Source organism: Heterobasidion irregulare (assembly GCF_000320585.1).
Source record: "Heterobasidion irregulare TC 32-1 unplaced genomic scaffold scaffold_11, whole genome shotgun sequence".
NCBI classification, from domain to species: domain Eukaryota; kingdom Fungi; phylum Basidiomycota; class Agaricomycetes; order Russulales; family Bondarzewiaceae; genus Heterobasidion; species Heterobasidion irregulare.
The window spans coordinates 907,933-928,970 of NW_009258207.1; the positions used below are offsets into that span (position 1 = coordinate 907,933).

At 51.9% G+C, this 21,038-nt stretch overlaps 12 protein-coding genes across 12 annotated transcripts; 5 read left to right on the forward strand and 7 right to left on the reverse strand.

Annotated features, from left to right (window-relative positions):
- Nucleotides 1–667: 667 nt before the first annotated feature.
- Nucleotides 668–5,881, forward strand: HETIRDRAFT_446521 (uncharacterized protein; the record flags this gene model as incomplete). The annotated part of the gene is made up of 13 exons (XM_009553192.1): nucleotides 668–715; nucleotides 1,021–1,101; nucleotides 1,225–1,254; nucleotides 1,314–1,331; nucleotides 1,487–1,708; nucleotides 1,776–1,855; nucleotides 3,535–3,642; nucleotides 3,706–3,719; nucleotides 3,815–3,971; nucleotides 4,034–4,473; nucleotides 4,539–4,761; nucleotides 4,822–4,980; nucleotides 5,038–5,881. The coding sequence occupies 13 exons, from the start codon at nucleotides 668–670 to the stop codon at nucleotides 5,183–5,185; spliced, it is 1,728 nt and encodes a 575-aa protein (XP_009551487.1). The 3' UTR covers nucleotides 5,186–5,881.
- A 265-nt stretch (nucleotides 5,882–6,146) lies between these two features.
- On the reverse strand, nucleotides 6,147–7,986 carry HETIRDRAFT_460841 (uncharacterized protein). The gene is made up of 3 exons (XM_009553193.1): nucleotides 7,940–7,986; nucleotides 7,064–7,885; nucleotides 6,147–6,997 (listed from the first exon to the last, which is right to left on the reverse strand). The coding sequence occupies exons 1-3, from the start codon at nucleotides 7,955–7,957 to the stop codon at nucleotides 6,287–6,289; spliced, it is 1,551 nt and encodes a 516-aa protein (XP_009551488.1). The 5' UTR covers nucleotides 7,958–7,986; the 3' UTR covers nucleotides 6,147–6,286.
- A 492-nt stretch (nucleotides 7,987–8,478) lies between these two features.
- HETIRDRAFT_442064 (uncharacterized protein) lies at nucleotides 8,479–9,442 on the forward strand. Its single transcript, XM_009553194.1, has 3 exons — nucleotides 8,479–8,689; nucleotides 8,746–9,195; nucleotides 9,245–9,442. Exons 1-2 carry the CDS (start codon nucleotides 8,561–8,563, stop codon nucleotides 9,181–9,183), a joined length of 567 nt encoding a protein of 188 aa, XP_009551489.1. The 5' UTR covers nucleotides 8,479–8,560; the 3' UTR covers nucleotides 9,184–9,195; nucleotides 9,245–9,442.
- Nucleotides 9,443–9,924: 482 nt separating this feature from the next.
- Nucleotides 9,925–10,546, forward strand: HETIRDRAFT_429997 (uncharacterized protein; the record flags this gene model as incomplete). Its single annotated transcript, XM_009553195.1, has 2 exons — nucleotides 9,925–10,053; nucleotides 10,109–10,546. 2 exons carry the CDS (start codon nucleotides 9,925–9,927, stop codon nucleotides 10,544–10,546), a joined length of 567 nt encoding a protein of 188 aa, XP_009551490.1.
- Nucleotides 10,547–10,763: 217 nt separating this feature from the next.
- HETIRDRAFT_429998 (uncharacterized protein) lies at nucleotides 10,764–11,390 on the reverse strand (the record flags this gene model as incomplete). Its single annotated transcript, XM_009553196.1, has 4 exons — nucleotides 10,764–10,803; nucleotides 10,864–11,009; nucleotides 11,043–11,222; nucleotides 11,310–11,390. The coding sequence occupies 4 exons, from the start codon at nucleotides 11,388–11,390 to the stop codon at nucleotides 10,764–10,766; spliced, it is 447 nt and encodes a 148-aa protein (XP_009551491.1).
- A 1,275-nt stretch (nucleotides 11,391–12,665) lies between these two features.
- On the forward strand, nucleotides 12,666–12,950 carry HETIRDRAFT_328925 (uncharacterized protein; the record flags this gene model as incomplete). Its single annotated transcript, XM_009553197.1, has 1 exon — nucleotides 12,666–12,950. A coding segment is annotated over one exon (285 nt), but the record flags the coding sequence as incomplete, so codon positions are not given.
- A 397-nt stretch (nucleotides 12,951–13,347) lies between these two features.
- HETIRDRAFT_442066 (uncharacterized protein) lies at nucleotides 13,348–14,300 on the reverse strand. The gene is made up of 4 exons (XM_009553198.1): nucleotides 14,120–14,300; nucleotides 13,615–14,064; nucleotides 13,454–13,565; nucleotides 13,348–13,402 (listed from the first exon to the last, which is right to left on the reverse strand). Exons 1-2 carry the CDS (start codon nucleotides 14,246–14,248, stop codon nucleotides 13,627–13,629), a joined length of 567 nt encoding a protein of 188 aa, XP_009551493.1. The 5' UTR covers nucleotides 14,249–14,300; the 3' UTR covers nucleotides 13,348–13,402; nucleotides 13,454–13,565; nucleotides 13,615–13,626.
- Nucleotides 14,301–14,737: 437 nt separating this feature from the next.
- HETIRDRAFT_411936 (uncharacterized protein) lies at nucleotides 14,738–15,653 on the reverse strand. Its single transcript, XM_009553199.1, has one exon. It carries the CDS (start codon nucleotides 15,392–15,394, stop codon nucleotides 14,990–14,992), a length of 405 nt encoding a protein of 134 aa, XP_009551494.1. The 5' UTR covers nucleotides 15,395–15,653; the 3' UTR covers nucleotides 14,738–14,989.
- Nucleotides 15,577–15,972, reverse strand: HETIRDRAFT_422026 (uncharacterized protein; the record flags this gene model as incomplete). The annotated part of the gene is made up of 2 exons (XM_009553200.1): nucleotides 15,577–15,751; nucleotides 15,893–15,972. The coding sequence occupies 2 exons, from the start codon at nucleotides 15,970–15,972 to the stop codon at nucleotides 15,577–15,579; spliced, it is 255 nt and encodes an 84-aa protein (XP_009551495.1).
- HETIRDRAFT_442068 (uncharacterized protein) lies at nucleotides 15,657–18,832 on the reverse strand. The gene is made up of 12 exons (XM_009553201.1): nucleotides 18,752–18,832; nucleotides 18,595–18,624; nucleotides 18,518–18,535; nucleotides 18,143–18,364; nucleotides 17,996–18,075; nucleotides 17,696–17,803; nucleotides 17,619–17,632; nucleotides 17,367–17,523; nucleotides 16,865–17,304; nucleotides 16,577–16,799; nucleotides 16,358–16,516; nucleotides 15,657–16,300 (listed from the first exon to the last, which is right to left on the reverse strand). Exons 1-12 carry the CDS (start codon nucleotides 18,782–18,784, stop codon nucleotides 16,153–16,155), a joined length of 1,632 nt encoding a protein of 543 aa, XP_009551496.1. The 5' UTR covers nucleotides 18,785–18,832; the 3' UTR covers nucleotides 15,657–16,152.
- Nucleotides 18,833–18,898: 66 nt separating this feature from the next.
- HETIRDRAFT_328711 (uncharacterized protein) lies at nucleotides 18,899–19,612 on the forward strand (the record flags this gene model as incomplete). The annotated part of the gene is made up of 2 exons (XM_009553202.1): nucleotides 18,899–19,187; nucleotides 19,239–19,612. Coding segments are annotated over 2 exons (663 nt in total), but the record flags the coding sequence as incomplete, so codon positions are not given.
- A 457-nt stretch (nucleotides 19,613–20,069) lies between these two features.
- HETIRDRAFT_327968 (uncharacterized protein) lies at nucleotides 20,070–20,489 on the reverse strand (the record flags this gene model as incomplete). Its single annotated transcript, XM_009553203.1, has 2 exons — nucleotides 20,070–20,102; nucleotides 20,163–20,489. Coding segments are annotated over 2 exons (360 nt in total), but the record flags the coding sequence as incomplete, so codon positions are not given.
- Nucleotides 20,490–21,038: the final 549 nt, after the last annotated feature.

Sequence of the window (21,038 nt, forward strand, 5' to 3'; positions counted from 1 at the left end):
TTAGAGAATACCTATGGATACATATACGGTATTCTCACACCCTATTTCCTAATGTAGTATAAAAGGCCCATAGAGTAGGCTGAGGTTCTTCAGTCTATTCTCTTCGTTCTCCTGTATCTTCACATACAGGACTCTTCACTGTAGTCTTCCGACTACAGCTTCCATTGCTGCATCGCAATACATCTCTGGCTCCTGTGCTACACATACAGTCGAGACCATCGTTCCACACATCCTCCTCGAGTGACCTAGGGAAGAACCTCCTACTCTTGGGGTTACTGAACGAGCAGTTCATAACACGAAGTGTATAGTAACTATTACGGTCGACGGACGTTTGTCTTTTGGGACTGCCTAACGCCGTATGTAACTAGCCAGTGTTCTGCTGCAAGGAAAGGGTGGAGTCGGATTTGTGTGAGGAGAGGCTATCCAGATGTCACAAACGGCTGTTCAAGACAAGGAGATCCTAGGCCACAAACAATACTGAAGAGTTTTAGAAGGAGTCGAGGGACTGATCAGACTAATGTCTTGGAATCAGAGGAGACTGTGTGAGCAGCAGTCCTTAGATTGGACAGAAGTGGATAGCCTAAGGCTTCCACCCTGCGCTGCAGTATCTATAAATATGTACAAACAGGAGCACGGACCAAGTATCAATGGAGCGGGAACGTGAGGTATGGCCGGGAGAAAGGTCCTACAAGTCCTTATCAAGAAGGTGGGAAAAGTAGGTAAACATAAGCAAGGCGTTTCGTAACAGTTCCGGCTCCCCAACTTTTCGGCCGCCTTCGCTTTCGACTTCCCTTTCCCCTTGGACTTTCCCTTGTTCAGCATCCACCCAGGTTGGAAGCTGCAGCCTTTCTGCTCCTTGGAGCACTTTGTACACAAAACTTGGCCGGACCTCGTGTAGCACCAAAAGGCCACAGTGGTAAACTCAGTCACGCACCTTTGGCAGGCATAGTCGGCCTGGAAGAAGGAGGATCAGCAAGCAATGAGAGGCAGCAAAAGGGAGGGCTGCAGTGCGCTTCGTAGGTAGCGAACTCGATTGTCGGCCGGTGGTTTCAGCTGGAGGGCTCAGGCATGGAAAAGGAGCGCGAGGGCTCCCAGTTTCTTGTGCGTACATTTCTTTCTCCACACGCCGAAACCCCTCTTCCCTCCCCCCCCTTTCGTCCCCCCTTTCTCTACAAGCATAGTGGTCATGTCGTCGGATATTCGCTGACCTCGGCACATTTGTAGACTGAAATTTGTGCCGGTATAACAACATGGGTACGTCTTGTCTTTCGCTCTACCGCTCGCCGGCGATCTAACGGATGATGACTTTGCAGGCAGCGATGGCGTACATTGTAAGTCCCCCCCTCCTTACCGACAACAACCATGAAGCCCTCTCCCCCCCCCCTCGTATCTTCATCAACATCTCATTCCTACTTTCCTTGGTCTCGCTCCCCCTGCCTTTTCAGCATCCCCCGTAAACCTCTCTGACCCCTAACCTGTCCGCCAGATCTCCGTAAACGTGTCCATCATCTCTGACTTTGGTGGAACGTGTGTTTGTGCGACCAACGACGGATGTGTCACGGATGCCGCCTATGCTCTCTGCGTGACCGAGGTCCGGAGAGACCTCATCACGTCGATGGCCGCCGTGTCTGCCCTCGCGAGCGGGCTCATGGGTTTCTTCGCAAACCTGCCGGTCGGGATGGCGCCTGGGCTGGGGTTGAACGCTTACGTGTGTGGGCTCCAGGATTTTGATGACGCGCGATGGGGAGTGCTGACCTTGACTTGGGGGATGGCAGTTCACATACTCTATCGTCGGGTTCCATGGGACGGGACTGATCTCGTACCGCGAGGCCCTCGTGGCTGTCTTTATGGAAGGGTGCGTCTTGTTCCTCATCCGGCTGTTCCCCGCACGCCACCCCAATCTGGGCGACATCTAGTCTCGCACGCTGTTGCCCCGATTGGGATGGCGCTTGTCTCCAATGTGGCTTCTGGATTGTCGCGCGTGACGTCGAGCACGTGTTCTTGCGTCGAGCGGACGTGCTAACGCTTCCGTTCTGATCTTCTCTACAGTGCCAGACAAGCAAAGTCAACAATTTTAGTTAACTAATTTTCCCACCCTCCGGAACCACCGGAATTGATGCGCATTCAGTAAATGAGCATTTTGAGCTCCTTACAAGCAAAATCCCATGAGCCAATCTCACGTAAATTACATTTTATTGATTTTGACCCTTAAAAAATTGGCCAACCCCCAAATTAAATGGTAGGGCCTCAGAAATAGCATCAATCAACTCCATTTTTCTATCTGAGTTCAATGGTAGTCTTAAATAGTCCCAAAAAAAATTACCAAGGCTGTAATGGTGGTGCATTTCCAAACCATGACATACTGGGCTACTAAATTATGTAGCATTCAAAGCATCCCCAAGGGCATCCTCCAAGAAAGAAACATGCATTGAAAATTCAGCATCTTCACAAAAAATCAATCCACTCGAGAAACTCACCTGGATTTGAGTCAGACACTGAAAAAGACATGGAGGATATTGATCTTGATAATCTATAAGACAGAGACTAGCTCTCATCTATGAAAAACCTGGTGAGTTCTTAAAAAACTTAGATTATAATCAATACTGGATAGACCATGAATAGCAGGTCCACATAAATCACACTCACATGATCCTATTATCAACAATAAGTCAGTGCATATGCAGCAATGCCTGGAGTGGAAGTGAGTGTGAGAGGGCCAGACAAAGTTCAATGGTTATTTTTTAGTAAGCAAGATGACAACCAAGAATAGCAAGGCAAAGGGATTGCAGCAGACTCTTACAGAATGTAGCTTTGATGTCTACACAATAAAGGCCAAGTATTCTCCAATTTGTCCTTTTAAGAGTGACACTTGCTATATAGCCTGACTCCTGACCAGGCAGGATGATTTTTTTTTTTCAAGAATCCCTTCTTGAGCAGAAATCAAAAGCTTAAGGTCACATCTGCATCTTTCTTCTGAAGTTCCATTGTGAGCTTAATCCTATTGAGATGGTCAGTTTCTTCAGTCTTTTCTTTTATGGCATGTTCATATTATTCAGTACTAAGGCTAGTACAAGCATTCGTACTGTAAAATTTACAAAGTCAAATTTGAGGATGCAAAGAAAGTGGCACAGCAATGCCTCAATAAGTGTCCTGTCAAGGTGATTCACCAATTTTTTTAATCAATCATGGTGGTTTATGGATGCATATCATAAGGGGCTTATAGGGAAAGTGGCAGAGTGGGCTGTATGCAAACAGAAGTCACATAGAAGGGTTGGGCAGTGCACAATGATGTCTGTTGATGCAATGCTGACCTGAGATTGACTCAGATTGACTCTGATGCCATTTTAGGCCTAATTACATTTTGTTTTTTTCGCTCAAAAAATTGGCCACCCCCATTTTACCGTGGGAAATTCCATAAAGGGCATTTTTTGACTCCTTTTGCTTCCCTGAGTCCGAATCTGAACTCAGTTTGTCCCAAAAGATTCCGCCTGGGGAGTTAGCAAAATTGTCGACTTTGCTTGTCCGGCACTGTAGCTGGATCTTCTTCATTCTCTCTCTCCTCGGCCTCCGCCAATGGCTCGCCCGCGTCATGCCGCAATCACTGGTCATGGCCGTCGGCACTGGCATCGGCCTCTTCATCGCGTGCGTCGTCTCTCGTCCCTCGTCCCTCTTTTACCACACCCATACTCACGCGCCTTTGCACAGCTTCATCGGATTGTGTACGTGAACCCATTTTTCAGAATCGGCTATCGCATTCTGACCTTGAGGCTCTCTCCCGCCCATTGTATTTTGCGTACTGCTTGATTTTTTTCAGCGTCCGGCGGACTCGGCGTCGTTGGCGGTGACACCACAAATTTCGTCGGCCTAGGCGGGTGCTTGCCCGAAAACTACGTCAGCGACGATCTTGCGGGATACTGTGCGCGCGGCGTGCTCAGGAACCCCACGGTCTGGTTGGGCATCTTTGTCGGCGGGTGCGTTGGTCTCTGCCGCCTGGCGCTCTTTCCCCGCCCACTGACTTGACCCTTCGGATTAGCTTCTTAACCGTCTTCCTCATGATGTACCGCGTCAAGGGTGCGATCTTGATCGGCATCTTCCTCACCTCCATCATCTCCTGGCCGCGCCCGACCGCGGTCACCTTCTTCCCGCACACGTCCGCCGGCGACGAGGCATTCGACTTTTTCAAGCAGGTCGTCGCCTTCCGGCCCCTCAACCGCATCGGCAACGCCATCGACTACAACTACGGCAACGGGCACGTGTGGTACGCGCTCATCACCATGCTGTACGTCGATATCCTCGACACGTCCGGTACGCTGTACTCCATGGCCAAGTTCGCCGGGTTGAGAGACCCTGTGACGCTTGACTTTGAGAGGAGCACGGTGGCGTATTGCGTGGACGCGTTCTCGATCAGTATGGGCGCCTTGATGGGAACAAGTCCGGTCACGGCGTTCATCGAGAGCGCAACGGGTATCTCTGGTGCGTGCCCCACCCTGATTGCAAATGGACCCGTGAAGCATATCTGACGCGCTCGATGTCTCAAGAGGGCGGCAAGACGGGCATCACTGCGATCGTGACGGGCATCATGTTCCTGGTCTCGGTCTTCTTCGCACCCATCTTCGCGTCCATCCCGTCCTGGGCTACCGGCGGCGCGCTCGTCATCGTCGGCACGCTCATGATCCGCAACGTGCGCGATATCAACTGGGACTACATCGGCGACGCCGTTCCCGCGTTCTTGACGATCATCATCATCCCGTTGACATACAAGTACGCGTCTCATATGTTCCTCCTCTGCTCGGTGTTGACTGAAGTCTCTTCGCGACACAGTATCGCGTATGGAGTCATCGCGGGTATCATCTCGTATCTCATCCTGAATGGCATCCCCTGGATTCTTCGCAAGGTCTCCAACGACCGCATCCTGCCTCCAACATACGGCTCTGCCGAGCCTTGGGTCATCCCGCCTGGCAGCATTGTCCCTGGATGGATGTACGTGCTTCTCCGGTCATCCTCCTCACGTTCTCGTCGCTGATAGTCCTGACGCAGTCGCGCGATCATCGGCTGGCGCGGATCGCGCTCTACCGACCTTCCGCTTGAGCCGCGCCCCTCGACGCGCGGGCGCTCGCAGTCCGTCAACACGGCCTCGCAGGACCACGCGCTCGGGCAGAAAATCATCGACATGGGCGAGAAATAGACGAGGGATATGGTGTCGGGTTCGCTCCGCCCCGGCCGTTTCGTACGTCTCGCCCGCGCCTCTCGCGCCTCACGTCCGCGTCTTCCGTTCACTCTGTGGGGTCGCCGGCCTGCGACCGTTCTTTTTATTTTCCGTTGTTCCGCTCCTCCGAGCGGGGGGGTGTAAGCAAGGCGTTGTAGGATGACCAGGACGGACGGGAGTGGTGGCGGTTATCTAATTATATATCTATCCGAGCGGGCTGTCGTTATTGTTGTTGTTGTGTGTTCCTTCTGCGAGGCGTGTAGTGGTGTCCGAGTCCCTTTCCTTTCCCTCCCTTACCTTGCCTTTCCTTTTTTATCCCTTACCATCGTTCTTACCTGCTTACTTTTTTGGCGATGTTGTCCGATATATGTCTAATAGTGCTTTCGGTTTCGATTTTCGTGGGGTTTGTGCTCGTTTGTTCTCTTTTTCATTATCTGTTTTGTGAGCCCGTGTGTTTTGCTCTCGGTGGCGGTGGTGGAGGGGGGAAGGGCATGTTACTTAGACGGAGAGGTGGAGAGGCGGAGAGGCGGAGAGGCGGAGGCGGAGGCGGAGAGGCGGAGGCGGAAAGTGGAGAAAGTGTATAGAGTGGCGCGGACTCGCGTGGCTAGCTACGTCGTTACTCTTGCGGACTCGTAATGGCAGCAAAAATGTGCTCGCAGCAGCAGCGTTATCGGCAGAAGAGGGCTCACAAGAGTTTGATGATCCAGAGACGTGGTGGCGTCTGGTATCCTACCTGATGGTATCAGGGTAGCTGTCTGCCGCGATCGCCATCACTCCGCTCAACTGGAACGAGTCAAGAGCGAGAGTAAACGCGCCTCAGCTGGTCACCGACTCGAGCCCCGATGCGACGGTCTCGTGTTCTTTTATCTCCCAACTTTACTCGCGAAAGACACGGACTTCGCGCGACTCATAAGTATGTTGAGCTTCGCAGCTTCACGCTCGGAGTCGTAAAACAATTGACTTTGAATCGCTACATGAATTTGCAAGTCGCTGGAGTAGTAGTACGTACGCTATCCCAGCTCGAGATCTTCCGATGATTCTACAACTAACGTGTTCCGTATGTACACTCCTCGAACAAGTCTATTTAGGACGAGCCTTGCCCTTTCCCTTTCCACTGGGAGCTGGAGAATTTTGAGGGAGTTCGACTTGCGGTAGGGTCTCGATGAGAGACCCAAGGACGGCGCGAGGTTCGTCGCGGTCGGCACCTGTGCGCGCAGGCGGGGTGGCGAATATGGGTTGGCGAGATGGCCCGGCAGCTGGCATGGACACGTCTTCGTCGCGAGCGCCTCTCCTAGACGGGGTTGAGGGGGTCTGCTGCTCCGCAAGAAGGTCGTTTAACGCAAGCAGGGCGTCGACGGACTGCATGATCGTGTTCTGGAAGACCCCCCCACGAGGAGTCGATAAAAGCGGTGGGGACGAGGGAGGGGAAGTCAAGGGAGACATGGGAGCATCCTTCGAGACGCTCTTTTCTGCCCTTTCCTTATGATATGCGTCCCGTTGGGCCTCTTCGTTTTCTTCTTCTAGAGCTTGTAAGACCTCTTTGGCCTTCTGCACTGCTAGCTGCTTGGCTCGCGCGGTCTCTGCTAGGTACTCTGATCTCGTGCGGGAGCGCGTCTGGATCGGAGAAAATAGGGCCGTTCGTGCTGTTTTGCGAGGTCTGCCTTCAGATTGTGTGAAAGATGACCCGGCCGCTGACGATGCGTCAGGAGAACCCGTCGGAGTGGAAGCGGATGGTGAAAGTCTTCGCCGTTCGAAATTCAATGCACCCCAAACCATATCCCGCCCCCTCACCTGTAATCGACCACAACAAAGGCAATTAGGTACACTATGAGACTGCATAGTGACAGTAAAACTTACCAATGACTGTTCCGAAGGTTCAGGGGCATTGGGTGGGACACGGAACAACGAGGGCTCCTCAAAGTGGCTACGAAGCTTTGCTGAGGAGTCGGCGACAACACTGAGTGCCCGCAGGTACATAGGATTGAGACCTTGGCCAACCATGAACATAGGCACATTGAAGTATAAGACATCAGGGACGATAGAGATGGGATCTCCTATGTCCTCAAGAGCCCTTGCTTTGAGAGTAGAATCTGCCCTCGCTCGTTTTTGAGGAATGGTGGTCGGAGCAGGCTGTACATTGGGCACAGACCCGATTGGCCTAGTATACTTCAGAAGCGAGAAAAAACCGGCGACCATGACAAATGCATAGTGGACATCACCATCGAAGCGCTGAAAGGAGAATAATGCTTGTTCATTGACCTGGATAATTGCACCCATGAATGCCGTATCCGCAGCCGTCATAATAGTTTCCAGGGTATCGGTGGTGTCGCCGAGACCGAATGCACTATTCCATCGGTGTCCCAATATAGGCTTGACTTCTGTCCAAAACACAAGACTGGGAGGAAGGGAAAGTTCGGCGATAATAGCTGCAAAATCCGGAATCCTTCGGGAATGGAGTCTCTGGCTATCCTGTTCTCCTATGAAGTGTGAGAAGTATGGCTGTGGATGGCAGCTGAAGGAAATAGTAGGCAAGAGGGGCTTCCAGCCAGGGCAGTACGATGAGAGAGAGAGATTATGGAAGGCATATGAAGCTGATTCAAACTGATGACTGTTTGCTGCATGAGCAAGCAGAATGTGTAGATCACGCTCGATCCGCATCCGTTCCAAAATGATTCTGTCCTGTTGTCAGACGATCAGCCATGTGAGAGGAACGACAAGCCATGCAGCACATACGTCATTGGCTGTTGCCATAATGAAGTCGTTCGAGTGTTGGTGATGCCAGTGACGGGTGTCCTTGGAAACATTGTCCGATACCTGCTTTTAAGTGTTTAAGCCATTTGGGGTTGGCGTCTGCTTGTTCCGTTCTAGGATAGCATTTTGTACCGCTTTAGGATTCCGCTTTGTTCATTCGTATGGCGGGAACTGTTCGTCACATGCATTCCTGGTCATACTGTGCTAGAACAAGGCGACCAAGGACAGGCAGAGAAACAAGGGCATGTGTTCAGGCGACCAGACCGTGAGACAATAGGATAACAGGGTTCGGCACACAGACGATTGCAATCTTTTGAGTTGCTCAGCACCGGGGACTAATAGTTCAGCACTACAACGAGGACCATGTGAATAATATAACGGCGCAACACAGCGCAACACCTTCTCTGATCATCTGATCATATTAATATACAAGGTCAATGAGAGGAGACGAAGAGTAGACGAAGGTTCTTCACCGTTGAGTCACGATAGTATCACGATTCGTCCGCCTCTGTATATAAGTTCGAATCAGTAGCTGGTGGCCCGCGTGTGAGAAACCACAATACTCGCTTCACTACCGTCTTATCCGCTCCTACCCTTTCAAGGATGTTGATATCACGAGCATCTGTCCCCGACATTGAAGTGGAAGACCTTTCGGCCTATACGGAGGAGGTCGAGCAGAATGCTGACGGAAAGTCAGTCCTGACTCGGCGCGCTATCCTAGCCCGGGAACAGGTTCTTCGTTCTTCATTGCTCATCGATGCCTCAACGCATTTTGACCGCATGAACAGGAAATGAGAGAATGGATCAAACAATATCCTCCTATGCAACAACTTCCTGCCAAACTCGATGCAGAAATCACGCACACGGGCGCTCTCCTTTCCTTCGGCCTCGGTATCACTTACGAGCATCTCCTTGCTTACGCGGCAAAGCGCAACATCCGGGCTTCGTGGGCGCCCGATGAAGCCATCACCAGCCCCGTAGTCGCGTGGGTTCGAATTGCCAGGCTGTTCATGGAGAGGATCCCTGGTTTCCTGGTGTACTACCGTCGGCCGTTCTCGGTACACTACGAGGGGCTCCTCGCGCTCTACTCGAACCACTCGATGCGGGAACTGCAGCGCCGCGGGGAGGCACACGAGAAGAGGATTATCGAGTTCCTGCAGAAAGAGATGGAGCTCGACTCGACGCCAATGTGGTACTGGGACATGGATTATACTTCGTACTACTGAACTGCGTTGACAGTGAGTGGCCTTCGGTTATGTGCAGTCGCCTCTCTCATAGGATACACAGCTTTCACTCTATCGACGTTTGTTCTTAGTCTTCGTGACCGACTTCATACAGACTATAAAAGCTTCTCTCTCGCTCTTTCGTTATCGCTACCGCGCTTTGTCGCTGCTTTCACTCGCAGATTTGTGGCCTCTGTACTGAGGATCTTTGTATTGACTGTTGTGATGGATTTCAATGTCAAATTCACATAACTGACACCTCAGGCTGTTCGCGACTGTTGTTAAGACGTGCTTATGTTACCGAATGGCGCTCGGCGCATGTCTTGAGCCTCGGCACGACAGCGCGGTCGCGTGGAATCTGGGGTATAGAGGGGAGTGTCTCGATCGTGCGGGTGCGATGATTTCTGAAATCCTGAAGAGGACTCCTGCTCGCACGACGAAAGGATGCTTTCTGACCCGTCGCTGCTACTCATCATTACCGGCCCTCTCCGCGCTGGGTCTGTCTGCGAGGGAAGGACATGCCTCACTGACATGTTTCTCTCGGGCGAGTCGAATGGATTGTCACTCATGCCACTATATAGGCGAGGAGGGGACATAGGCAAGGTGAAAAACAGGGAGAAAACCAGCACAAGCCTGTTTCCCACGGCGTGCACTGCACCATGCCAGCGGCACGGACCCGCGTAGATACTCTCGCTTCCACCTTGGTGCTCGCGTCGTTGGTGCGGTTCAGTCACTTGCTCGAGGATGTTGATACCACGAGCCTCCGTCCCCGACATTGAAGTGGAAGACCTGTCGGCCTATACGGAGGAGGTCGAGCAGAATGCTGACGGAAAGTCAGTCCTGACTCGGCGCGCGCTCATAGCCCAGCAACAGGTTCTTCGTCCTTATTGCTCATCGATGCCTCGACGCATTTTGACCTCATGAACAGGAATTTAGAGAATGGATCAAACAATATCCTCCTATGCAACAACTTCCTGCCAAACTCGATGCAGAAATCACGCACACGGGCGCTCTCCTTTCCTTCGGCCTCGGTATCACTTACGAGCATCTCCTTGCTTACGCGGCAAAGCGCAACATCCGGGCTTCGTGGGCGCCCGATGAAGCCATCACCAGCCCCGTAGTCGCGTGGGGCCGAATTGCCAGGCTGTTCAGGGAGAGGATGCCTGGTTTCCTGGTGTACTACCGTCGGCCGTTCTCGGTACACTACGAGGGGCTCCTCGCGCTCTACTCGAACCACTCGATGCGGGAACTGCAGCGCCGCGGGGAGGCACACGAGAAGAGGATTGTCGAGTTCCTGCAGAAAGAGATGGAGCTCGACTCGACGCCGATGTGGTACTGGGACATGGATTATACTTCGTACTACTGAGCTGCGTTGACGGTGAGTGCCCTCCGTATACGTGCACAGTCGTGAAACCTCTCTAGCTAATAGACAGAGGACAGACGTTTTGTGTATACTCAGCTCACTGCTGTCGTTTACTGTTGCTCTCGCTCCAGCTGCCAACCAAACTGCGAATGTTCACTGAACCCGCAAGGAAGCACGTCCATAAATACCAATCATCGTAAATTGTCATAAAGTCTGAGCCTTACAAGACTGATCGTGGTGTCTCTTGGTCGCTATGCAATCTATACGTTCCATATACATTCCTAGGACGAATCCAGTTCTGAGTCGCGCAAGTGATTTACATTGCCCTCTCTTTGTCCTTTCCCGTATATGGCGTAAGTTCCACCGGCCTTTTATACTTCAACAATGTGAAGAACCCTCCTACCATCAAGAATGCATAGTGGACATCTCTGAAGTACTTGAATGAGAAAATAGCCTGCTCGTTGACCTGAATAATTGAGAAAACACATATTTCCTTTACAATGTATAGGAGAGTCTTATCACCGTCTTTGGCACCCTTGTCACCATAGTCTTTGGCACCCTCATGACCAGAATCTTCGGCACCCTCGTGACCAGAGTCTTCGGCACTCTCGCCACCTTTGTTAAATGCAATGCATCGATGGTAGTCCAAGGCCTTGACTTCTACCCAAAATATCAAGCTCTAGTCAAGGACCCCATCAGTCGTGATGAGGACTGCAAAGTCAAGAATCCTCCTATGGTGTCGTCTGGTGGAACCCTCTTTCCTCACATATGAGAAATACGGCTGAGGATGGCAGCCAAAGTTCTTGTGACTTGTCGAGCGAGGCTGCCAATCGAGGCAGTATGTCATGAGAGAGAGGCTATGAAAGGGATATAAACGAGATTCAAGTTGTTTTATCTTGGCTGCATTGTCAAGGTAGGTCCAAAGATCTGCATAGAGTTGTTGAGGTTCTATCAGAATTCCGGCCTAATGTCGAGCATTCAGTATGTAAGATTGAGAGGTAGCCATGCGTCACTTACACCATGATTCCTAGTGAAAATTCGGTATTGCAAAATCGAACGAAAACTAGCGAGATCGGACAAGTCGATGTAGTTAGAAAAGTCTCACTTTGATCGAACGTGAACGACTTTGAATGACTCTCATCACACGTAGCCAATGCTAGCTGATGCCCAGGCTCCTACCCACCACCGTGTCGAGGGCAAGGGTCTATTACTAAGAGGAAATAACATGATAAAATTTTACCCACTCACGAGGTCCCAAGTTCAAACCTGGCATGATTTCTCTTTTGATCAGGTATGCTCCCTTCTTATATGATTTATCAAAAGCCTCAGTGCTTCTATTCTCATGAGACAGAATTGATAGTTTAAATAAAACATATATAATCATGCCAGGCTCGAACTTGGAACCTTGTGAGTGGGTAAAATTTTATCATGGCAGCATAACCACTACACTAACACATCAATTTATTTATGTCCTCACCAGTGCTATATAACTAGTGATTATCGCCTTTTGCTCTGGCATTCACTTTGCCATCAAGTTATACCCCTGACATTTGGGGCCTGTAGTGACTTTGTAGAGCCATTGCATTGTATATCATTATTCAACCTTCAAATCTTTGGTCCAGAGCCCCAAGTGCAATTCAGTAAATTTCATGATATCATGCACTCGCATTACTAATGATCTAAATCTCACGTGCGGCCAGTCTTCTATGGCTGACACCGGTGAATCTTCCGGGTGGCGCATGTTTGTATATGTTCTGTGCCAGCCACCAATAGAGAGGGCTTGCGATTGCTCGAGGATTAAGGTTCAAAATGTTACTTCATTATGTCATTTATTTGTTATATGTTTTCTCATATGTTTTTCGTTATTTCCTCTTAGTAATAGACCCTTGCCCTCGACACGGTGGTGGGTAGGAGCCTGGGCATCAGCTAGCATTGGCTACGTGTGATGAGAGTCATTCAAAGTCGTTCACGTTCGATCAAAGTGAGACTTTTCTAACTACATCGACTTGTCCGATCTCGCTAGTTTTCGTTCGATTTTGCAATACCGAATTTTCACTAGGAATCATGGTGTAAGTGACGCATGGCTACCTCTCAATCTTACATACTGAATGCTCGACATTAGGCCGGAATTCTGATAGAACCTCAACAACTCTATGCAGATCTTTGGACCTACCTTGACAATGCAGCCAAGATAAAACAACTTGAATCTCGTTTATATCCCTTTCATAGCCTCTCTCTCATGACATACTGCCTCGATTGGCAGCCTCGCTCGACAAGTCACAAGAACTTTGGCTGCCATCCTCAGCCGTATTTCTCATATGTGAGGAAAGAGGGTTCCACCAGACGACACCATAGGAGGATTCTTGACTTTGCAGTCCTCATCACGACTGATGGGGTCCTTGACTAGAGCTTGATATTTTGGGTAGAAGTCAAGGCCTTGGACTACCATCGATGCATTGCATTTAACAAAGGTGGCGAGAGTGCCGAAGACTCTGGTCACGAGGGTGCCGAAGATTCTGGTCATGAGGGTGCCAAAGACTATGGTGACAAGGGTGCCAAAGACGGTGATAAGACTCTCCTATACATTGTAAAGGAAATATGTGTTTTCTCAATTATTCAGGTCAACGAGCAGGCTATTTTCTCATTCAAGTACTTCAGAGATGTCCACTATGCATTCTTGATGGTAGGAGGGTTCTTCACATTGTTGAAGTATAAAAGGCCGGTGGAACTTACGCCATATACGGGAAAGGACAAAGAGAGGGCAATGTAAATCACTTGCGCGACTCAGAACTGGATTCGTCCTAGGAATGTATATGGAACGTATAGATTGCATAGCGACCAAGAGACACCACGATCAGTCTTGTAAGGCTCAGACTTTATGACAATTTACGATGATTGGTATTTATGGACGTGCTTCCTTGCGGGTTCAGTGAACATTCGCAGTTTGGTTGGCAGCTGGAGCGAGAGCAACAGTAAACGACAGCAGTGAGCTGAGTATACACAAAACGTCTGTCCTCTGTCTATTAGCTAGAGAGGTTTCACGACTGTGCACGTATACGGAGGGCACTCACCGTCAACGCAGCTCAGTAGTACGAAGTATAATCCATGTCCCAGTACCACATCGGCGTCGAGTCGAGCTCCATCTCTTTCTGCAGGAACTCGACAATCCTCTTCTCGTGTGCCTCCCCGCGGCGCTGCAGTTCCCGCATCGAGTGGTTCGAGTAGAGCGCGAGGAGCCCCTCGTAGTGTACCGAGAACGGCCGACGGTAGTACACCAGGAAACCAGGCATCCTCTCCCTGAACAGCCTGGCAATTCGGCCCCACGCGACTACGGGGCTGGTGATGGCTTCATCGGGCGCCCACGAAGCCCGGATGTTGCGCTTTGCCGCGTAAGCAAGGAGATGCTCGTAAGTGATACCGAGGCCGAAGGAAAGGAGAGCGCCCGTGTGCGTGATTTCTGCATCGAGTTTGGCAGGAAGTTGTTGCATAGGAGGATATTGTTTGATCCATTCTCTAAATTCCTGTTCATGAGGTCAAAATGCGTCGAGGCATCGATGAGCAATAAGGACGAAGAACCTGTTGCTGGGCTATGAGCGCGCGCCGAGTCAGGACTGACTTTCCGTCAGCATTCTGCTCGACCTCCTCCGTATAGGCCGACAGGTCTTCCACTTCAATGTCGGGGACGGAGGCTCGTGGTATCAACATCCTCGAGCAAGTGACTGAACCGCACCAACGACGCGAGCACCAAGGTGGAAGCGAGAGTATCTACGCGGGTCCGTGCCGCTGGCATGGTGCAGTGCACGCCGTGGGAAACAGGCTTGTGCTGGTTTTCTCCCTGTTTTTCACCTTGCCTATGTCCCCTCCTCGCCTATATAGTGGCATGAGTGACAATCCATTCGACTCGCCCGAGAGAAACATGTCAGTGAGGCATGTCCTTCCCTCGCAGACAGACCCAGCGCGGAGAGGGCCGGTAATGATGAGTAGCAGCGACGGGTCAGAAAGCATCCTTTCGTCGTGCGAGCAGGAGTCCTCTTCAGGATTTCAGAAATCATCGCACCCGCACGATCGAGACACTCCCCTCTATACCCCAGATTCCACGCGACCGCGCTGTCGTGCCGAGGCTCAAGACATGCGCCGAGCGCCATTCGGTAACATAAGCACGTCTTAACAACAGTCGCGAACAGCCTGAGGTGTCAGTTATGTGAATTTGACATTGAAATCCATCACAACAGTCAATACAAAGATCCTCAGTACAGAGGCCACAAATCTGCGAGTGAAAGCAGCGACAAAGCGCGGTAGCGATAACGAAAGAGCGAGAGAGAAGCTTTTATAGTCTGTATGAAGTCGGTCACGAAGACTAAGAACAAACGTCGATAGAGTGAAAGCTGTGTATCCTATGAGAGAGGCGACTGCACATAACCGAAGGCCACTCACTGTCAACGCAGTTCAGTAGTACGAAGTATAATCCATGTCCCAGTACCACATTGGCGTCGAGTCGAGCTCCATCTCTTTCTGCAGGAACTCGATAATCCTCTTCTCGTGTGCCTCCCCGCGGCGCTGCAGTTCCCGCATCGAGTGGTTCGAGTAGAGCGCGAGGAGCCCCTCGTAGTGTACCGAGAACGGCCGACGGTAGTACACCAGGAAACCAGGGATCCTCTCCATGAACAGCCTGGCAATTCGAACCCACGCGACTACGGGGCTGGTGATGGCTTCATCGGGCGCCCACGAAGCCCGGATGTTGCGCTTTGCCGCGTAAGCAAGGAGATGCTCGTAAGTGATACCGAGGCCGAAGGAAAGGAGAGCGCCCGTGTGCGTGATTTCTGCATCGAGTTTGGCAGGAAGTTGTTGCATAGGAGGATATTGTTTGATCCATTCTCTCATTTCCTGTTCATGCGGTCAAAATGCGTTGAGGCATCGATGAGCAATAAGGACGAAGAACCTGTTGCTGGGCTATGAGCGCGCGCCGAGTCAGGACTGACTTTCCGTCAGCATTCTGCTCGACCTCCTTCGTATAGGCCGACAGGTCTTCCACTTCAATGTCGGGGACGGAGGCTCGTGATATCAACATCCTTGAAAGGGTAGGAGCGGATAAGACGGTAGTGAAGCGAGTATTGTGGTTTCTCACACGCGGGGCCACCAGCTACCGATTCGAACTTATATACAGAGAACAAACGAGCACAAACCCCACGAAAATCGAAACCGAAAGCACTATTAGACATATATCGGACAACATCGCCAAAAAAAGTAAGCAGGTAAGAACGATGGTAAGGGATAAAAAAAGGAAAGGCAAGGTAAGGGAGGGAAAGGAAAGGGACTCGGACACCACTACACGCCTCGCAGAAGGAACACACAACAACAACAATAACGACAGCCCGCTCGGATAGATATATAATTAGATAACCGCCACCACTCCCGTCCGTCCTGGTCATCCTACAACGCCTTGCTTACACCCCCCCGCTCGGAGGAGCGGAACAACGGAAAATAAAAAGAACGGTCGCAGGCCGGCGACCCCACAGAGTGAACGGAAGATGCGGACGTGAGGCGCGAGAGGCGCGGGCGAGACGTACGAAACGGCCGGGGCGGAGCGACCCCGACACCACATCCCTCGTCTATTTCTCGCCCATGTCGATGATTTTCTGCCCGAGCGCGTGGTCCTGCGAGGCCGTGTCGACGGACTGCGAGCGCCCGCGCGTCGAGGGGCGCGGCTCAAGCGGAAGGTCGGTAGAGCGCGATCCGCGCCAGCCGATGATCGCGCGACTGCGTCAGGACTATCAGCGACGAGAACGTGAGGAGGATGACCGGCGAAGCACGTACATCCATCCAGGGACAATGCTGCCAGGCGGGATGACCCAAGGCTCGGCAGAGCCGTATGTTGGAGGCACGATGCGGTCGTTGGAGACCTTGCGAAGAATCCAGGGGATGCCATTCAGAATGAGATACGAGATGATACCCGCGATGACTCCATACGCGATACTGTGTCGCGAAGAGACTTCGGTCAACGCCGAGCAGAGGAGGAACGTATGAGACGCGTACTTGTATGTCAACGGGATGATGATGATCGTTAAGAACGCGGGAACGGCGTCGCCGATGTAGTCCCAGTTGATATCGCGCACGTTGCGGATCATGAGCGTGCCGACGATGACGAGCGCACCGCCGGTAGCCCAGGACGGGATGGACGCGAAGATGGGTGCGAAGAAGACCGAGACCAGGAACATGATGCCCGTCACGATCGCAGTGATGCCCGTCTTGCCGCCCTCTTGAGACATCGAGCGCGTCAGATATGCTTCACGGGTCCATTTGCAATCAGGGTGGGGCACGCACCAGAGATACCCGTTGCGCTCTCGATGAACGCCGTGACCGGACTTGTTCCCATCAAGGCGCCCATACTGATCGAGAACGCGTCCACGCAATACGCCACCGTGCTCCTCTCAAAGTCAAGCGTCACAGGGTCTCTCAACCCGGCGAACTTGGCCATGGAGTACAGCGTACCGGTCGTGTCGAGGATATCGACGTACAGCATGGTGATGAGCGCGTACCACACGTGCCCGTTGCCGTAGTTGTAGTCGATGGCGTTGCCGATGCGGTTGAGGGGCCGGAAGGCGACGACCTGCTTGAAAAAGTCGAATGCCTCGTCGCCGGCGGACGTGTGCGGGAAGAAGGTGACCGCGGTCGGGCGCGGCCAGGAGATGATGGAGGTGAGGAAGATGCCGATCAAGATCGCACCCTTGACGCGGTACATCATGAGGAAGACGGTTAAGAAGCTAATCCGAAGGGTCAAGTCAGTGGGCGGGGAAAGAGCGCCAGGCGGCAGAGACCAACGCACCCGCCGACAAAGATGCCCAACCAGACCGTGGGGTTCCTGAGCACGCCGCGCGCACAGTATCCCGCAAGATCGTCGCTGACGTAGTTTTCGGGCAAGCACCCGCCTAGGCCGACGAAATTTGTGGTGTCACCGCCAACGACGCCAAGTCCGCCGGACGCTGAAAAAAATCAAGCAGTACGCAAAATACAATGGGCGGGAGAGAGCCTCAAGGTCAGAATGCGATAGCCGATTCTGAAAAATGGGTTCACGTACACAATCCGATGAAGCTGTGCAAAGGCGCGTGAGTATGGGTGTGGTAAAAGAGGGACGAGAGACGAGAGACGACGCACGCGATGAAGAGGCCGATGCCAGTGCCGACGGCCATGACCAGTGATTGCGGCATGACGCGGGCGAGCCATTGGCGGAGGCCGAGGAGAGAGAGAATGAAGAAGATCCAGCTAGAGAAGATCAGAACGGAAGCGTTAGCACGTCCGCTCGACGCAAGAACACGTGCTCGACGTCACGCGCGACGATCCAGAAGCCGCGTCGGAGACAAGCGCCATCCCAATCGGGGCAACAGCGTGCGAGACTAGATGTCGCCCAGATTGGGGTGGCGTGCGGGGAACAGCCGGATGAGGAACAAGACGCACCCTTCCATAAAGACAGCCACGAGGGCCTCGCGGTACGAGATCAGTCCCGTCCCATGGAACCCGACGATAGAGTATGTGAACTGCCATCCCCCAAGTCAAGGTCAGCACTCCCCATCGCGCGTCATCAAAATCCTGGAGCCCACACACGTAAGCGTTCAACCCCAGCCCAGGCGCCATCCCGACCGGCAGGTTTGCGAAGAAACCCATGAGCCCGCTCGCGAGGGCAGACACGGCGGCCGTCGACGTGATGAGGTCTCTCCGGACCTCGGTCACGCAGAGAGCATAGGCGGCATCCGTGACACATCCGTCGTTGGTCGCACAAACACACGTTCCACCAGAGTCAGAGATGATGGACGCGTTTACGGAGATCTGGCGGACAGGTTAGGGGTCAGAGAGGTTTACGGGGGATGCCGAAAAGGCAGGGGGAGCGAGACCAAGGAAAGTAGGAATGAGATGTCGATGAAGATACGAGGGGGGAGAGAGGGCTTCATGGTTGTTGTCGGTAAGGAGGGGGGGACTTACAATGTACGCCATCGCGGCCTGCAAAGTCATCATCCGTCAGATCGCCGGCGAGCAGTAGAGCGAAAGACGAGACGTACCCATGTTGTTATACCGGCGCGAATTTCAGTCTACATATATGCCGAGGTCAGCGAACATCCGACGACGCGACCACTATGCTTGTAGAGAAAGGGGGGACGAAGGGGGGGGGGGGGGGGGAAGAGGGGTTTCGGTGTGTGGAGAAAGAAATGTACGCACAAGAAACCGGGAGCCCTTGCGCTCCTTTTCCATGCCTGAGCCCTCCAGCTGAAACCACCGGCCGACAATCGAGTTCGCTACCTACGAAGCGTGCCGCAGCCCTCCCTTTTGCTGCCTCTCATTGCTTGCTGATCCTCCTTCTTCCAGGCCGACTACGCCTGCCAAAGGTGCACGACTGAGTTTACCACTGTGGCCTTTTGGTGCTACACGAGGTCTGGCCAAGTTTTGTGTACGAAGTGCTCCAAGGAGCAGAAAGGCTGCAGCTTCCAACCTGGGTGGATGCTGAACAAGGGAAAGTCCAAGGGGAAAGGGAAGTCGAAAGCGAAGGCGGCCGAAAAGTCGGGGGAGCCGGAACCATCGCGCCCGACCAAAAAGCACAAGGTCGAGGTAGTCGTCCCTGAACGATCTGTCGGTGAGATTATCGCACGGACAAAAGGTGAGTAATCGGTCGGACATTGCTAGAATATGGGCTCATTGTATTGTCTAGCTGTTCGGGCTCGGAAGCTAGTCCAGTGTCTTCCAACCTCCACTTGTACCGTCCTGACCCCTTCCCATCCCCACTCCTCTACTGTCCCCACTCTGTCCGACTCATCTCGCCTGTCTCCTATCGTCACACAAGGCATCGCGTCAGAGCTTCGGTACCGCATTGCTGTGGCCGAAGGTACGCGTGCCTTGCTGGCGCATTCAATCGCGATGTGGCAGGGTGAGTTGGCAAGTCTTGAGGCACGTTCGGGTGGCTCGGCGGTTTTGGATGTGGTGCTGGTGGAAGACTCGTTGGATGCCAAGGATTCGGACATGTCTGTGTTGGGCGACTTTGTGCCCGATGTGTGGAATAGTTTCAAGGTGTCTGTCGTACAGTAAAATGTAACATAATAGTGAAAGGGACTGTCCTAGTTTGAATGAGACATTTGTCAAAGACTAGAGGTGTTGTTCAGGAAATCAGTCGGTGAAATGACTGTGTGAATGTACTTGTAAGCAAAGCATTCGGCGGAAATGAAGAAAATAAATTGGAATATTAGGGGAAGCCTCAGTATGTCATCACAGGCATAAAACCCTATGGTTTTGTGCAAATCAGAAGAAGTCTTCAATGCGACTTGGTACTTGAAGGAATGATGGGAAAATGATGGGCCAAATATTTGGTTGGCGATGAATCGGTGGCAAAAGTACTAAAAAATGTATTAATGATTGGGCATCAGTCCATGTCTGTGACGAATAAATGAAAATAAGGAATGGGTATATCTGTGAATCCTCCTCCCTACTGAGATTGTGACTGTCCCCAGTCACCGACTGAAGAGAGCGAAAGGTGGCAGGGTGGGATCTAGTCGGAGGTCGCCAAAGCCGCGTCATCATCCTCCGCCAATCGGACTGAGCTGGTGTTGGTATCTTCATTGGTATTGTCGTCTTCGGTGACATTGTCTCTTGATCGGGAATCTTCCATGGCCTGAAGGTGTTCCTGCGAGATGTCGAGGAGGGCTTCAAGGTCGGCGAGCTTTAGAGACCTGCGAGCAAAATAAGGAATAACGCGGAATGCTGCAACTGGCTGATCAAAAACTGATCCATCGAGTTTGGCCAAAATATACGCTCCTCCCCGATTCCTAGAAATTACTAGCAACAGCCCTAAATACTGTGGATGCATCTTCTGATTGAGTGCCTTTTCTATGGCTGTGTTGCGCATCAGGACAAGCAAGCCTTGGTGGAAATTGAAGTTGCAAAGGGTGGCCAAATGCTGTTGTTTGAATCAGATGGCGGCCTGTGTTACGAACTGCTTGTTCGATAACCCCAAGAGTAGGAGGTTCTTCCCTAGGTCACCCGTAGAGAGAGTGTGGAACGATGGTCTCGACTGTACATGTAGCACAGGAGCCAGAGATGTATTGCGATATAGCAATGAAGAGTACTGTAAGAAGACAGTACTAGAATGAAGTAGACAGTGTGAAGACTGCCTAAGAACAAAGGGCTGTAGTAGGAAGACTACAGCGAACGAAGAGAATAGACTGAAGATCCTCAGCCTACTCTATGGGCCTTTTATACTACTTTGGGAAATAGGGCGTGAGAATACCATATATGTATCCATAGGTATTCTCTAAGTCATCTCTCTCAATAACGACTACTCTTGTGCTTCCTTGTTCATCACCTTCTGGCCAGGAAAGACTAGGAGCTTTATGCCCGGTGTGTGAGTAGTTTGTAAGGCGGCATTCTATGCCTGTCGCAATATGGCTCGTGATACTTGACCAACGATAAGGTGATCCGTTGGGAGTGGATGACCAAGGTTATTATCTGTACCTTGTTG

Bases quoted from the DNA above. Each gene is read 5' to 3' on its own strand.
- HETIRDRAFT_460841 (XM_009553193.1), bottom strand. The intron at 6,998-7,063 runs GTAAGTTTTACT...GGTCGATTACAG, and splicing joins AACCTTCGGAACAGTCATTG to GTGAGGGGGCGGGATATGGT.
- HETIRDRAFT_442064 (XM_009553194.1), top strand. From the start codon at position 8,561: ATGTTGATATCACGAGCATCTGTCCCCGACATTGAAGTGGAAGACCTT. The intron at 8,690-8,745 runs GTTCTTCGTTCT...CCGCATGAACAG, and splicing joins CTATCCTAGCCCGGGAACAG to GAAATGAGAGAATGGATCAA.
- HETIRDRAFT_442066 (XM_009553198.1), bottom strand. From the start codon at position 14,248: ATGTTGATACCACGAGCCTCCGTCCCCGACATTGAAGTGGAAGACCTG. The intron at 14,065-14,119 runs GTTCTTCGTCCT...CCTCATGAACAG, and splicing joins CGCTCATAGCCCAGCAACAG to GAATTTAGAGAATGGATCAA.
- HETIRDRAFT_411936 (XM_009553199.1), bottom strand. From the start codon at position 15,394: ATGCAACAACTTCCTGCCAAACTCGATGCAGAAATCACGCACACGGGC.
- HETIRDRAFT_442068 (XM_009553201.1), bottom strand. From the start codon at position 18,784: ATGGAAAAGGAGCGCAAGGGCTCCCGGTTTCTT. The intron at 18,625-18,751 runs GTGCGTACATTT...GCATATATGTAG, and splicing joins GCAAGGGCTCCCGGTTTCTT to ACTGAAATTCGCGCCGGTAT. The intron at 17,305-17,366 runs GTGCGTTGGTCT...CCTTCGGATTAG, and splicing joins TTGGGCATCTTTGTCGGCGG to CTTCTTAACCGTCTTCCTCA.